Source organism: Canis lupus, chromosome 25 (assembly GCF_048164855.1).
Source record: "Canis lupus baileyi chromosome 25, mCanLup2.hap1, whole genome shotgun sequence".
Taxonomy (NCBI): domain Eukaryota; kingdom Metazoa; phylum Chordata; class Mammalia; order Carnivora; family Canidae; genus Canis; species Canis lupus.
The window spans coordinates 5,375,148-5,390,821 of NC_132862.1; the positions used below are offsets into that span (position 1 = coordinate 5,375,148).

A 15,674-nucleotide genomic window follows, 5' to 3' on the forward strand; every position below is an offset into this window, starting at 1 on the left:
AATTCCAAGCGCGCAAAGCACACATCCCTCCCAAGCTCCTCCACCCATTAAACTGGGCTGTCAATTTAGAGCTGGGCGCCCATTGTTCACTTTGTTCTACTCTAATTAGACTTGACAGATTGCTCGTTCTAGCTACACTGGCTATCGCCAAGAACAGAGACAAGAGGCGAGGCTGACCTTGTCACTCTGTCCTTGGAATCTCCCCCGCCCACCCCATCCTAGTCCACCAACACCGAAATGTATCCCCAGCAGCTCAGATCCGTTCCCCATCTCCCCCAGCCTCCCTGGCAGTCTCTGTGCCACGGGCTAGTCTTTCAGTTCTGTGAGATTTCAACCCTCATTGTCTGTGGGAGCAGAATAAGTGTGCTCTAATATTTTTCGTATTAATACTCTGGCCCTTGGTTTTCGTTTTTTGTTGTTGTTGTTGTTGTTTTTTCCTTCAAGCCTGGTGGGAAAAAACAGACCAGCTTTTTTGAAGGGAAAGATACTGCAGTTCCGCCCAGGAGCCAGGAAATATTGATTGCTTAATGAAACAGAGCTCCGGAAGGATTCAGGCCCTGACCTGCATGCATCTGAAGCAAATCCCTGGCCCCACTGCCCTCAGAGTCCTTATCTGTAAAATGATATCAAACTTCTTGAACGTTCATCATGCCAAAAACATGTTACACTGGTGTTACATAAAAATTAGATCATAAAATGGTAGAGCTGGAAATTATCTTAGAGATCATCTAGTCCAATATCTTCATTTGGAAGATTAAAACACAGAGGCCAACAGAGGGAGGTGACATGCACAGGGTCATGAAATTAGTTCTTAAACTTTAAACACCTGGCACTGAACAACAGCTTGCTAATTAGCTTTGTCACTAATCTGCCATTTCCCAGTTTATCCTATGCTTGATAATAAATCATATTGGCCAGGAAAGCAACTTTCTTTCTCTGAGGAAGGAATTCTCCTCACCCAAGGACTATGTTTTCAGAAATGCATCTCTTTGCTGAGAATCCGATGGTCTTGTAATAAATAGATCCTGACTCACCCAATGCCACATGCCTCTTACAGGGGCACAGGATGGAACTCAATGGACTTCAGGCCTGGGACCCTACTCTCAAATAGGAATGACCCTGTCCTTGACCTAAGTCTGGCTCTGCCCATTGCCTCAAGAGCTGTGAGCAGGAGAAACTGTTAGAAATTTCTCCTTGGGGACTCCAGAGTGGCTCAGTGGTTGAGCCTCTGCCTTTGGCTCAGGGTGTGATCCCGGGGTCCTAGGATCGAGTCCCATATCAGACTCCCTGTGAGAGCCTGCTTCTCCCTCTGCCTATGTCTCTGCCTCTCTCTGTGTCTTTCATGAATAAATAAATAAATCCTTAAAAAAAAAAAAAATAAAAAGCCTGTCCTTTAGTACAATCTAACTTACCTGAGACTTCAACAGGCCCTTTCAGAAGAAATAAGTTCTATGTGCTATCTATATGGCTAAGCCTCAACTGTAAAGAGAAAATGTGGAAAACAAATAGAGTCTTAGATAATATTCAGGGGGATCCCTGGGTGGCGCAGTGGTTTGGTGCCTGCCTTTGGCCCAGGGCGCGATCCTGGAGACCCTGGATCGAATCCCACATCGGCCTCCCGGTGCATGAAGCCTGCTTCTCCCTCTGCCTATGTCTCTGCCTCTCTCTCTCTATGTGTGTGACTATCATAAATAAATAAAAATTTAAAAAAAGATAATATTCAGGTATTCTTGTGCATTTTGTTACGTGTGATACTGTTACTTTGGCATAATAAAGCAGTGTACCGAAGAGTTTAATGGGTGAGATGTCATGATGTCTAGATTTGCTCTAAAACACCGTAGAAATAATAGATGAAGTAACTCTGACCGAAAGTTAATAATTATTGAATCCAGATGATAGATATATCAGGGTTCATTATACTCTATGTATATTTGAAAATTATCAAAATGAAAAGCTAATATGTTAGGCAAAGGAAAATGAAATTTCAAATTAGAGAAATTAGAGTGAAAATGGAGAGGAGAGAGGTATAAGAGGTAACAAAAAGAATTAACAATGCTCAGTGACTAGTTAAAAAGTGGTTATTGAAATTGAAGCGTTGACATGATTTTCAGGCTTTTGCTTGGGTGCCAGGAAAGAACCTACTCTTTTAGGCATGCGGAATTGGAGTTTCAGGGGAACACTGAGTTAGTGATGTCCAACTGCCTGTTGGACACACAGATTTAAAGGTCAGGAGAGAGCCTGGTGGTGTGGATCTGTGAGTTGTCAGGTCACTGACACATGGGTGGTAGTGATTCAAATCATTGGGAGAGCAAGGCAGGCAAGAAGGTAAGATGGAAAAAAAAAAAAAAAAAAAGAAGGTAAGATGGCTGAGGAAGAAGCCCAAGGCATATTCATATTTAAAAAGTGGGGAGAGGAAGAACTTTCAAGAAAGAATGGCCAGACAGGTATGAGAAGACACAGGAAAAAATAATTTCTGGAGAATCTGTCAAGAAACAAGGGGTCAACAGAATCCCCCAAGTTAAAATAGGAAACCTATTGAATTTAGCATCTAAGTGACAATTGCCAAAGAACTTTCAGTAGTAATGTGTTGCAAAGTGAATCAGGGGAGAGTAAGGACGTTAAAAAGATGGGGGAGAGCTAGATAGCATGGTCCTCAGAGGAGGGGGGATTCCTAGAAATGATTTGCAAATTGGTGAGCTCTGGGTCCAATCAATAACTTCTGCTCAAGGGGGCTCAGTAGAAGTGGATTCCTGGGAGAAAAAAAAAAGTTTCAGTTAAAGCAAGGAGGAGGAGGGTGCATTCTATAAAGAGACTAAGAATATAGGGGACAGTTCAATGAAACAAAGACCCCAGAGGGCACTGTGAAGAAAGTTTATGAGGTCAGCAGTGTATGAGAGTCAGGAGGGCAGAAGCAGATTCTTTTGACCTCTGGATGGCGTGTCTTAGCAACCTCTTCAATGATTCCCCAAATACAATTCTCTCCACTCAACATCATCTTGCAGGTATTAAATTTGGAAAATGTTTATAAAGCATGACCTTGATCATGTCAAATCCTTGTCCCCAAACTTTTATTAGCTCCAATATCTACTGCATTAGGTATTAGGTATAATACAGCCCTTCCATAATCTGATTCCAACCTGTTTTTTCAGCTTGATCTTTTTGGGTTTGCTTATTTTTATTTGCTTTGTTTTGTGTTCCTTTTCATGAACGTTTCTTCCAGAATGCCAAGCTATTATTCACTATTCTCTGAACATATTAATTACATAAAATATTATAGAAAAAGGGCTGAGAGGTGTCTAGCATATAATAGCATTCAACAGACATTAGTTTTGGTATACTAAACTATTTATAACTCCCCTTTAACTATTTCATGCAGTTCTCTTTTCCCTAAAGTGTCTTTCTACCTTCCCTTATGTTACAGAGCAAGATTCAGCTCAGGTGTCATCTCTTCTAGGAAACCTTTCCTGGGTCTGCAGCATACCACTTCTTTACCTCTCTTGACACTCAGCCTATTAGATCTGCGTATATATCTATTTCCCTCATTAAAATGTTTCCAGAAGGCCAAAGCCAGTACATGGCACTAAACATACTAAAAAAAAGTGGGGGGATCCCTGGGTGGCTCAAGTTTAGCGCTTGCCTTCGGCCCAGGGTGTAATCCTGGAGTCCTGGGATCGAGTCCCATGTCAGGCTCCCTGCATGGAGCCTGCTTCTCCCTCTGCCTGTGTCTCTGCCTCTCTCTCACTCTGTGTCTCTCATGAATAAATAAATAAAATCTTTTTAAAATTTTTGGAAAAAACTTTGCTCCCTTTCCTCTTTTTTTTTCCTTTCCTCTTTTTTTTAAACTGCATTTTTACATGCTATATGGCATGCTTTCTTATATGATACCCTCACTCTATTTCTGAATGGCCGTGGACATTGTTTTTGTCACCCCAGTGTCCCTTCCAGTTCTTTGGGCAACAAGGTTGATTTTCTTTGTGGCTTCTCTGCTTTTGGTCTTTGTGATTCAAATGGGGTTCCTCTAACCCCTGGGATCAGGGTGGAGGATGTGTCAAAGATCTAAATTAGCCAGTTAATTGTCCCATTCCTATAGCCTTCCTGATTGGTTTGAGTGAGCATATGCTCTAAACCTTCCAGTCAAAGTAGATCTCAGGACTTTAATCTTTAGAGTTACTAGAAGAGGAGTTCTTTCGCTCTCTCTGCTGGACATAGAGTCAATAGGGTGCTCGGCTGCTGTAGTCATTTTGATACCACAAAGGACAAGCCTGTTTGAAAATGAAGATATGGAAAGAACATAACCAAGAGAAAGACAGAGAGAAAGTGAGTCCTGGTGACAGAAGCAGAACTGATTTCAGCCATGCTTGGAAAAAAAACTATTGCTTGTCAGTTGGTGTTGGGTTTTGTTATTTGCAACAAAACCATATTTTTAAAAAAGATTTTATTTATTTATTTGATAGAGAGCAAGTGAGCATGGCAGGGAGAGGGGGAGAGGAGGAAGGAGAAGCAGACTTCCCGCTGAGCAGGGAGCCTTATGTGGCACTGGATCCCAGGACCTTGGGATCATGACCAAAGTGGAAGGCAGATGCTTAGCTGACTGAGCCACCCAGGCGCCCTGCAACAAAACCATCTTAACTGATATAATATTTATGAGTATCTAGTACATTGCCTGACACACGGGACTATTCAATAAATGAGTGTTTAACAGATAAATAAGTTGTTGTGAGGTACTGTAGTTACTTATTTCTATAGGGCAACTCGGTAATATGTATTTACAACCTTAGAAAAGATCATCCTTTTGAAGATGGATAGTGTTGATAGATGCACAACAATGTGAATATACTTAATGCCACTGAACTGTACACTTAAAGATGGTTAAAATGGCAAACTTTATGTTATATATTTTACCACAACAAAAAATAAACAAAAGACAAAAAAAAAAATCATTAAACTAGAAATAAAGGCTTATAGACCTGTGAAAACAGGGACAGGAAAGCTTGTTGTATTGTACTAGTAAAACTAGTAATTATTCTCTACTTTTAGAAAATGTATCATAGGGAAATACATAAGTATATAAAGTTGGTTTATATGAGCATTACTGATAACACCAATAGGGACTGGGTAATAAAATCATGATATATTCAAATAACGGAATATTACACAGTCATTAAATTGATAAAGGAGATTCATGTGCCCCTTAGGAACATATATATATCAGAATGCTAGAAATATTGGAATTATATTAATATCAAGTAGTTTCTCAAAAATAAGGCAAGACTTTTTTTTTTTAATAGATTTTATTTATTTATTCATGAGAGACACACAGAGAGAGAGTCAGAGACAGAAGCAGGCTCCATCAGGGAGCCTGACGTGGGACTCGATCCCTGGACTCCAGGATCAGGCCCTGGGCTGAAGGTGGCGCTAAACGGCTGAGCCCACCGGGGCTGCCCAAGGCAAGACTTCTTATAAGATTTATGAATTCGAGCCAAAGGATTGATGGAAGAACATCATTCAGTATGTTGTGGGAGGTAAACTGTTCACTCAGAAAGAACTTACTGTACTTCACTGAATTTCAGATACCATTAGTCATAACATTCCTGACTTCAGAGATGTTAAAATGTGAAAAAGTATGGATCTAGAATTGACCAAACATAATATGCTTAGGGGCAGAAAATCGTACCTGTTGATGACTGGGATGAGGGGAAATGGGATATGAAAATCATTAGATAAAGTGAACTAAAAAGGGGAAGTGTTTTCAAGTTTATAGAATAAAATTATTCTACACCTAGTGAAAAGAAGTGAGTGAAAGGCTTTGCGGAGACGTATAAGATGGCTACAAAAGCATGCACTGAAGATTAATGTTGTAACTAAACTAAAGGAAGCAAGCAAGTAGCCCTGCTAATTTAGACACTGTACAGTAATAGGTAACAATGTGTGTTAACTCATTTATATTTGTGAGGTTTCTTTCTCTACTTTGCCTTAGGTAGAGGCCAGACTTGAACTTTTTTTTTCAGATTTTATTTTGGGAGCGCCTGGGTGGCTCAGTTGGTTAAATGTCCGACTCTTAGTTTGGCTTCAGGTCCTGATCTCATGGGATTGAGCTCCTTGTGGGGATTCTGTCTAAAGATTTTCTCTCTCTTCCCCTCCCTCAACTCGCTCCTGCACATGTGCGCTCTGTCTCTCTCTCTCAAATAAATAAATCTTTTTTAAAAAATATTTTATTTTTAAGTAATCCCTACACCCAACATGGGGCTTAAACTCAAGAGTCACACGTTTGACCTACTGAGCCAGCCAGGCGCCCCCGCCAGGCTTGCAATTTTAGCTTCCCATTCCCCTGTTTAAGAAGGGGTTTGGCAGCTGAAGAGAGAGAAAAAGGCATGGAAATAAAGAAATGCTAGCACTTGAGGAGAAGGATCAAAAGTCTACATTTTTTTTTATATAAACAGAAGATAAGGAAATCAAGACTTCCCCTAAAGGGTGTTCTAGATCTCTTCCCATGTTGTTAAAAACCTTTGGTAAGCATTATTCTGTCATTAAACTCAACTACTTCTATCCAAGCAGCCTCACAAGTTAGGAATTTGACCGGCTGTCCATGGGGAAGTGGATTTAAAAAAATGTCAAGCATCTTCTCTCTCTCTCTCTCTCTCTCTCTCACACACACACACACACACGCATGCACGCACGCACACACACACACTCCACACACATTTATAGTAGCAATACACCACATATATACCATTTACTCACATAGCTTGTTCCTTATTTTCAGTTATTTCTGTCCTCTGTAAAGTGGGAAGCACTGGGGACGGCAAATTATTAGTTTTACTGTGAGTCACATTGAGTTCAAGTGGCACCCAGGATCACTGCCACGAGCAACTGCTGCATCCTTAGCCTCATCATAGAGTTGCCCAATTTGATGTAATTACTTACTTACTTGTAATCATAATACTTTCTAAAGGTGAGTTGTATGGTGTCTGAATTGTTTCTCAACAATGCTATTTAAAATCTAGCTCTAACTTCTCACTGAATTCTGAAAACAAAATTTTTTACTTATTTCATTCATCAACATTTCTCTAAAATTACAAGCAGTCTCCAGATGGGTTTTTTTCCCCTTAAATTTGAGTTATCTCAACTTAGGTCCATTTCCCAGCGTGCGGTAACTCCAACAACGGACTAATCTGCTTAAAGCTTGTACGGTATTCAAGATCCTTGTCCTTCAAACTGTCAGACTCTGTGCCTTTGCCAAGATCATTCCCTCCACTGAGAAGGTCAATTTGTGTGTTCAAGGCCTAGCTCGCTAATATGTCACCTCCTCAAGGGTCTTCCACCCATCCCCCTGGAGGTGGTCGGCCTTTAAGGGTATAAAATTCTGACTAAATGTTCTGAGATCATGTAACAAAGCTCAGCTTTTCAGCCTGGACTCTGGACCCTCACCACCTGCTGGTGGCCCTTCACTAAGTCAATGCCACATTTCGTTTTCCTTACTGTAGCACCCCAGGTTTAGCGCCAAATTATGTGTCAGTTGTCCTGTTGCTTTCTTTTTAATTTAAATTCAATTTGCTAACATATATTATAACACCCAGTGCTCATCATATCACATACTCTCTCTTTTTTTATTTTTAAGATTTTATTTATTTATACATGAGAGACACACAGAGAGAGGGAGAGGCAGACATAGGCAGAAGAAGATATAGGAGAAGCAGACTCCACGCAGGGAGTGTGATGTGGGACTCTATCCTGGGACTCAATCCAGGGACTCAATCCGGGGACTCCAGGATTATGCCCTGGGCTGAAGGGAGGCTCTAAACTGCTGAGCCACCCAGGCATACCCATCGTGTACTCTCCTTAATGCTGGTCACGCAGTTACCCCATCCTCCCACCAACCTCCCCTTCTACAACCCTTTGTTTGCTTCCCAGCGTTGAGAGTCTCTTATGGTTTGTTTTCCTCTCTCATTTTTCCCCACTCAGTTTCCCCCCTTTCCCTTATGGTCCCTAGCACTATTTCTCGTATTCCACATGTTTGTTGCTTTCTTCTACCCATTATGCTATCTTTCCCCTGATCTTTTTCCTACCTCCTCATTCCCACCCCTTTTCTACCTCTGTTCTCATTCCTAGCTAACTCTTATCAAATATTCAGGACTCTGGAAACATGTCTTCTCTTCCAGAAAGGCCTCTGACACCTCCCCTCCCCCTTAGGATGGTGGCCAAACTAAAGTAATGGCAAGGAAATGTAGGAAAATGGACAAATTTGAAAAGTATTAAGGAGGTAGAACTTGCTAATGTAAAAGAAATGCAAAAATAAATGAGAAAGATCAAACAGAAGGAATGCCTGGGTGGCTCAGCAGTTGAGCATCTGCCTTTGGCTCAGGGTGTGATCCCAGGGCCCTGGGATCGAGTTCTGCATCAGGCTCCCCACAGGGAGCCTGCTTCTCCCTCTGCCTATGTCTCTGCCTCTTTCTGTGTGTCTCTCATGAATAAATAAATAAAATCTTAAAAAAAAAATAAAGATCAAACCAGAATCAAAGATTCTGAATTGGAGAATAGAGACTGGTAACAATTTAGAGTAATTTCATATATGTTTTTCCAAGCTTTATGCCATCTGCAGTTTTAATGAGACAGCTTCTCTCTGCCCTGCCAACCATATCTTTCTTTTAAACATCTCTTTTCTAATATTGGTTTATTGATTCAGAGCCTTTAATGACTCTCTCCTTGCTAATGCACCAAGCCTAAACTCTGCTTGCTTTAAAGGTTTCATGGCCGATCCAGCCCCCCTCATCAGCTCCACCCAGCTGTGGTCAGGCTGGCTGTCTCATCCTCCCGCACAGGCCTTGCTTACTCCTGCTTTTAGCACTTCAGCCACCTTCTTGCCTGAGGCAGTTCTTTCCCTATGCTCATCTCAGGGACAATTCAATGCTCAGCTTCATGAAATCCTGCCTGCCTGGTCCATGCCTCCCTGTGCCCTCTGATCTCCTGAAGCAGTCATAGTTAATAGCATCAAATATAGCATTTAATTATATATGCGCACCTAACATAATTTACTATTGTTTTAATGTGTGTTAGTCATGTTTCCCCCCAACTAGATTATAAACCTATTGGGGGTAGGAGCCATGATTCATACTACTTTAAAATCATAAGTTCCGGAAGTAAACTATGCTCAAATCCTGGCTCTCCTGCTTGCCAGTTATGGGATATCAGACATATGGCTTAACTTCTCTCTGCCTTAGCTATTAATACTTAAAATGGAGCTAATAAAAATACCTATTTCACAGGAGTGGCTATACTGCTAGATGCAACAATTCATATACAGTGCTCAGCGGATACCCGGCATGTTATAAGAACTCAATAAACATTAGCTAATACTATTATCCCCATGTTGCTTAGCATATCATTGAACACTGAGTAGATGCCCCCAAATTAATTTTTGCTGATTTAATAAGTTGCATATGAATCTCTTTTAGATGCTTATGAGATTCAGAATCTCTTGTCTTGAGACAAAAGGTGTGTATCTGTACAGACAATAATCATTTTTAAACATTTATCAAGATAATTTTATCTCCCCAATTTAAGGCAGCATCTCACCATTGCCCAGCATGTATTATTCCCTCGCGTTGGGGTCCTGGTGTCCAGGTGAGGAAATCAGGAGCATAATCTCCCTCGTCTCCTAAAGAAAAAGGGGATGAATATTAGATAGCAAAACAGAACTCAGATGCCTAGAGTATTCTGGGTACCAAGTACCAGCCACCTGCTAAAAATCCATACTAGAGTCTCCATTTGTATAGTTTTCTGGGTTTGGTTGTGTACACCTCAAGGAAACAAACAGAAATTTCTGTATTGGCCTGTTGGCAGTTGAGGCGTCAGCATGTCTAGTGGAGTCCAAGACAGTGATAAAGGTGAGAAGAAGGTAATTAAAGACCCAAGGCTGAGCTCTAGACACACACTGTTATTATATTTTATATTATACCAATTACCATGCATGCCCTCCCCCCAAATACTCTACAAACTAAATAGCTTCAACCAGCTTATTTGGAAGAGCCAAAGGCCCATGGGCTTCACCCTGGTGAAATCCTTGGGACTCACAGTACTATGGAGAAAACAAAGTATTGCTGTAGGGGAGGAATAGGAGATTACGGCAGCTGATAATACCTGGATGGTCGTGGGACATGTGTAGGATTCATATCATAAAAGATAATAGGCTGTAAATGGCATTGTAAAGCAATTCTTTGGGGTTATTTTTCCTCTTTTACATGTAAGTGTCATATTTTCCAAATGAAAGATTTGAGACTCTTCAAATGAAAGATCTTCCGAATGAAAAATGAGTTGGCTGAAAAAAAAAATTGATTTCTTTATTTTAAGATGTGAAGATACAAGACACAGGCTAGAAGGCAGTTGCACTGAATTCCAACCCCAACAGCTGACTACTCCCTTTGTCCAAAGCTCTTAAAGTGATGAATGAGGGGTCACAGCTATCAGGCAAAGTGGGAATCAGATGCGGATGTGGTGGGAGGCCAGGGGTGTCATGAGAACAATGAGTACACCTTGTTTCCAGCCTGGTTCTGTCACCACCTGGCTCTGCCTCCTTGGACAGGTCACTTTTCTGGTCCAAGATTCCTCATCAGTAAGATAACCAGTGAGGGACAGGGAAATCATCTCTAAAGCTCTTTCCAGCCCTGACATTTTATGGTTCTGTTGAGTCTAAGAAAAATCTATGAATTATTCTGCATTTTGGATTACTATTTCCCTAAAAGATTCATCTTTCCTCTCCCCTGCTCCTTCCCTCTTCCTTCCTTTCAAACCATCCCAGCATGCACATCCTGTCCCTTTCTCTCTCTGACTTTCACTGCGGAATCTGAAAAATATTCCCAAGCTTAAAGCTATTGGTTACAATGATGTGTTCCTTAGATTTTTTTCCCCCTCTGGAGGTATCTAGGAGATATTTGCTGAAAGCTTGAATTTAAATGTGTAGTTTCAAAGGAAGAGGAAGGAGGATGATACTGAACGCCTGGCCATGCAGAGCTGTCTCAAGGCAGTTTTCCTATAGGAGCCGAAAGGTAGTTCCACATAAAGCTAATGAATATATGGCTTCTCTATTTCCCTTCAAATGGTTCCTTAGAATTAAGATTGCTCTAAAGTCTCCATAATCCAAATCACACTGGGTCTTTCAATACCGTTTTCTGATATAATTTCTGAGCAAGCAGTCAGCATAAAAAAAGACTAGGTCAGCTGTGTGTCAGTGCTTGGCAGCACAACTCCTATGGGATGTGTCTCCTGGCATCCACCCAGCCTAGCCATCAACAATAAAAGCTTCTCTTTGTGCTTCCAGTAAGTCATAAATAAATCTCCTCAATCCCACCTGTTTTCTGAGAAGAGCTTCAACCGTGTCCTTTACCTTAGGTTAAAAAAAAAAAAAAAAGACTCAGTTGCTGCTTTGTGCAAAGAGTTTTTAAATGTCCACTTAAGCAGTTGTCCATTTTCATGGTTCCATACTCCCAAACATTTAGATGTGTAATTTAAGTCCCAGTCCCTTCAGTTGTCAGGTTTTGGGACTAGACTGCTTTCCCACCTGATGCTATCTGCTTTTCCTGAGGTAGCTCAGCCCTAAGCAATCCTCCTGTGTAGGGCAAGTGTTCGCTGCAGAAGGGCTCATTACCTGAGCGGCAGGGAAGGTGTGCCCTCCAGTAGGGCAGCACCACACAAAGGAGCAGGGCAATGGTTTACCTGGTTGTGGCTTCAGAAACCCTAAAACTTTCCCTGAAAGGTGAGAGGGCCAGGTCTGTTGGCCTCTGAAGGTATATCAAGCACCAGGCCCATACAAAAGGAAGACTAAAATAGAATTTCTGTTTAGCTAAACAAGAAAACAGCCAATCTCGCTTACAACCCAAACAGGCTAGATTCTTTTTTCTTTTAAGATTTTTATTTATTTATTCATGAGAGATACAGAGAGAGAGAGAGAGAGAGAGAAGCAGAGACACAGGCAGAGGCAGAAGCAGGCTCCATGAAGGGAGCCTGATGTGGGACTTGATCCCGGGACTCCAGGATCACTCCCCGGGCCAAAGGCAGGAGCTAAACCACTGAGCCACCCAGGGATCCCCAGGCTAGATTCCTTAAACACCTCTCAACCAAAACCTTCACTGAAACATTAAGCCTCATACTACTGTTCTGCGGTAAACATTACTCCTATTTTCCAGCAAGATGTAGAATGAGTTCAAGCACATTATTTCCTACTGCAGTCAATGTTGGAATTAAGGAAATCTGCTGACTCCATTCTCAAAACTACATAAATTAGTCACTTCAGCTGATTCATTGTTGAATTCAAATGAACACGTTTCTGGGGCATGAAAAATGGAAGTAGAGGGGGGTTTTTTGGTTTGTTTTTTGTTTTTTCCCTTCTGTCACATTCCACTGGCCATGAAAGAGGTCCAGAAGGACCAGAAGTGAATATTACCAAAGAAGTCTCATATCCACTTTGAAGAGAAACAGATTCTGTGTTTGTCCCTACTTCCTTTTCTTATAATGCCAAACTCTGCAAGAGAACTTTGCACATGTTCCCATAATTGAGATTGGTTTTTTATGACTTTTTTTTAAAGTTATGAAATGTTTTATATAAACATAAGGATTTATTTTAGAGCATAATAATAAAATGAGCATTCATGAGGTGTGCCTGGCTGGCTCAGTCTGTGAAACATGTGACTCTTGATTTGGGGGTTGTGAGTTCAAGCCCCACATTGGGTATGGAGCCCACTAAAAAAAAAAAAAATACAAAAACCAACCAACCAGTATTTATGTAACCACTAGCATCTCAAGAAGCAGAAGATCACAAACCAATGAAGCTCCCTGTTTCCCCCACATGGCATCCCGACTCCTCCACAGAAGACTGTGCTTCTTATTCTCTTGCTTTCTTGGATAGTTTTCCTACATATATACACATTTCTAGGCAAAAGCATTTAGTTCTGCTTGCTGTCTATATTCTTTGCTAGGACTGTCATAACAAAGTAGCAGAAATTGGGTGCCTTAAACAATAGTAATTTATCTCACAGTTCTGGAAGCTAGAAGACTGAGATCAAGGTGTTAACAGAGTTGGTTTCTTCTTTTTTTTTTTTTTTTTTTTTTCAGAGTTGGAGAGTTGGTTTCTTCTGAGGGCTGGGAGGGAAGGAGCTCTTTCAGGCTCTCTCCTTGGCTCTAGATAGCCATCTTCTCTGTGAATCTATTTGCATCATCTTCCTTCTATGTGTTTCTATATCTGTGTCCACATTTTCCCTTTTTATAAGGATACCAGTCTTAGGGACACCTAGGTGGCATCTGCCTTTGGCTCAAGTCATGATCCTGGAGTCCTGGAATCGAGTCGTGCATCAGGCTTCCTGCGGGGAGCTTGCTTCTCCCTCTGCATGTGTCTCTGCCTCTCTCTGTGTGTCTCTCATGAATTATAAAAAAAAGGGGGGGTGGTCAGGGAGCCTGGTTGGTTCAGTTGGTGAAGGGTGTGACTCTTGATCTCAGGGTTGTGAGTTCAAGTTCCCATGTTGGGTGTAGTGATTAATCAAAAATAAAATCTTAAAAAAAAAAAAAAGAAAAAGAAACACAAGATTAGGGGTTGCCTGGCTTGCTCAGTCAGTAGAGCATGTGACTTTCGATCTCAGAGTCATGAGTTCAAGTCCCACATTGGAGGTAGAGTTTACTTAAAAAAAAAGAAACACAAGATAGGCATGCTGTTGCTGTTGGGGTGTCATTGCTTCTACACATTTTCACCTGGCAGAGAAAACAAATATATGTATGTATACTAGCTTGTGTATATACACATCTATTTATTCATATTTTATATGTAACTATTATATGTATATTAAGCTAAAGATGGGTTCTTACTGAGGCTTCCAACTTTAATCCATTATCACATTACAACTTCTCCTCTTGCTTGTCTGTAACCTGCAACTCTAACAGTAAGAAAGAAACTTGGCTCCCATCAACAACCATCCACATATTAATTGTTTAGTTCCAGTATAGATATATAATGGTTTCAGAATAGTTAACTCATACCCTCAGGGGAAACAACTTTATTGTCTAGAGTATAGGACTTATCTACAGTTCCTTTTGCCTCTAGATTTATGTATTCCATTCATTTCCAAAGTTACTTGGATCACACTTTGTCTCCCTATCCTCTTTAGTGAGGTTGTTTCATACATTTGTAATGCAGTTAGATTTTTTTTTTTTTTTTTGCAGTTAGATTCTTTTATCACATTCTATTCTGAGATCCCCTAACCTCCTAAATGACTTGGGAATGGTTTTGATTACTCATTATCTTGGTGCTAAGGGAGCTCTTTGCTACCAGGGTATCATTATTTCTATTCAGTGAACAGACCAGGCAATAATTCTTTTCATGGCCATAATCTTTTTTTTAAGAAGCTTTATTTAAATATAATTAATGTACCATATGATTCACCTAGTTAAAATGTCCAAGTTAATGGTTATTAAGTATATTCATAGAGTTGTGCAACCATCGCCATAATCAATTTTAGATGACTTTCATCACTTTCCTAAGAAATCCTGTAAACATTAGCAGTCACTCCCTATTTTCTGCTTCTTTCCACATACTATCTCCCCACAGGAGAGCCCTAGGCAACCACTAATTTACTTTATGTCTCTATGAATTTGCCTATTCTGGACATTTTACATAAATGAAATCATACCATATGTGGCCTTTTATGTCCAGCTTCTTTCACTTAACAACATATTTTCAAAGTTCATCTCTAGAGACAAACCAAGAAACAGACTCTTAACTATAGAGAACAAACTGATGGTTACCAGAGGGGTGGTGGATAAGGGGATGGGTGAAACAGACGATAAGGATTAAGAGTATACTTATGATGAACACCCAATAATTCATAGAATTGTTGAATCACTATATTATATACCTGAAACCAATATAACACTGTATGTTAACTATACTAGAATTAAAATAAAAAACAATAAAAGCCCACTATATTCTAATGGAGTCACAAACTAAATGTAGATAGAGATAGATAGATGATAGATAGATAGATAGATAGATAGATAGATAGATAGATAGATAAGCTTCAGATAGCTACAAACACTATACAAGAATATGAATGAGGGGTGCCTGGGTGGCTCAGGGGTACCTGGGTGGTTGAGTTGGTTAAGTGTCTGCCTTTGGTTCAGGTTATGATCCCGGGGTCCTGGGATTGAGCCCCAGGTTGGGCTCTCCGATCAGCAGGGAGCCTGCTTCTCCCTCTGCCTCTGCCTGCCACTCCCCCTGCTTGTGCTTTCTCTCTCTATATATAAAATAAATAAATAAAATCTTTTTACAAAGGGGGGTTGTGCCTGGGTGGCTCAGTCAATCACATCTCTGACTCTTGGTTTTGGCTCATATCATGATCTCAGGGTTGTGAGATTAAGCCCCTCGTCCAGCTGTGTGCTCAGCACAGAGTCTCCTTAAGATTTTCTCCCTCTGCCCCTCCTCCAACTCACTATCTCTCTCAAATAAATACATAAATAAATTTTTTAAAAAAGAATATGAATAAGGGCTGAGAGGGGAGGGTAATGTGTGGAAATGGTTCAAGACACTTGTTGAGTAAATAAATCAGTGTTGACAAGGACATCTGGGTGGCTCAGTGGTTGAGCGTCTGCCTTCAACTCAGGGCATGATCCTGGAGTCCCAGGATCGAGTCCCACTT

General features: G+C 40.7%; 1 protein-coding gene across 1 annotated transcript in view; it reads right to left on the minus strand.

Annotated features, from left to right (window-relative positions):
* The window catches only part of TUBA1C (tubulin alpha 1c), a 74,646-nt gene that overhangs the window by 37,229 nt on the left and 21,743 nt on the right, over window positions 1-15,674 (minus strand). Inside the window, exon 2 of the mRNA XM_072798044.1 lies at window positions 9,574-9,655. Within this exon, the coding sequence (XP_072654145.1) occupies window positions 9,574-9,576 (3 nt within the window). The 5' untranslated portion in view covers window positions 9,577-9,655. The remainder of the gene's footprint in view (window positions 1-9,573; window positions 9,656-15,674) is intronic.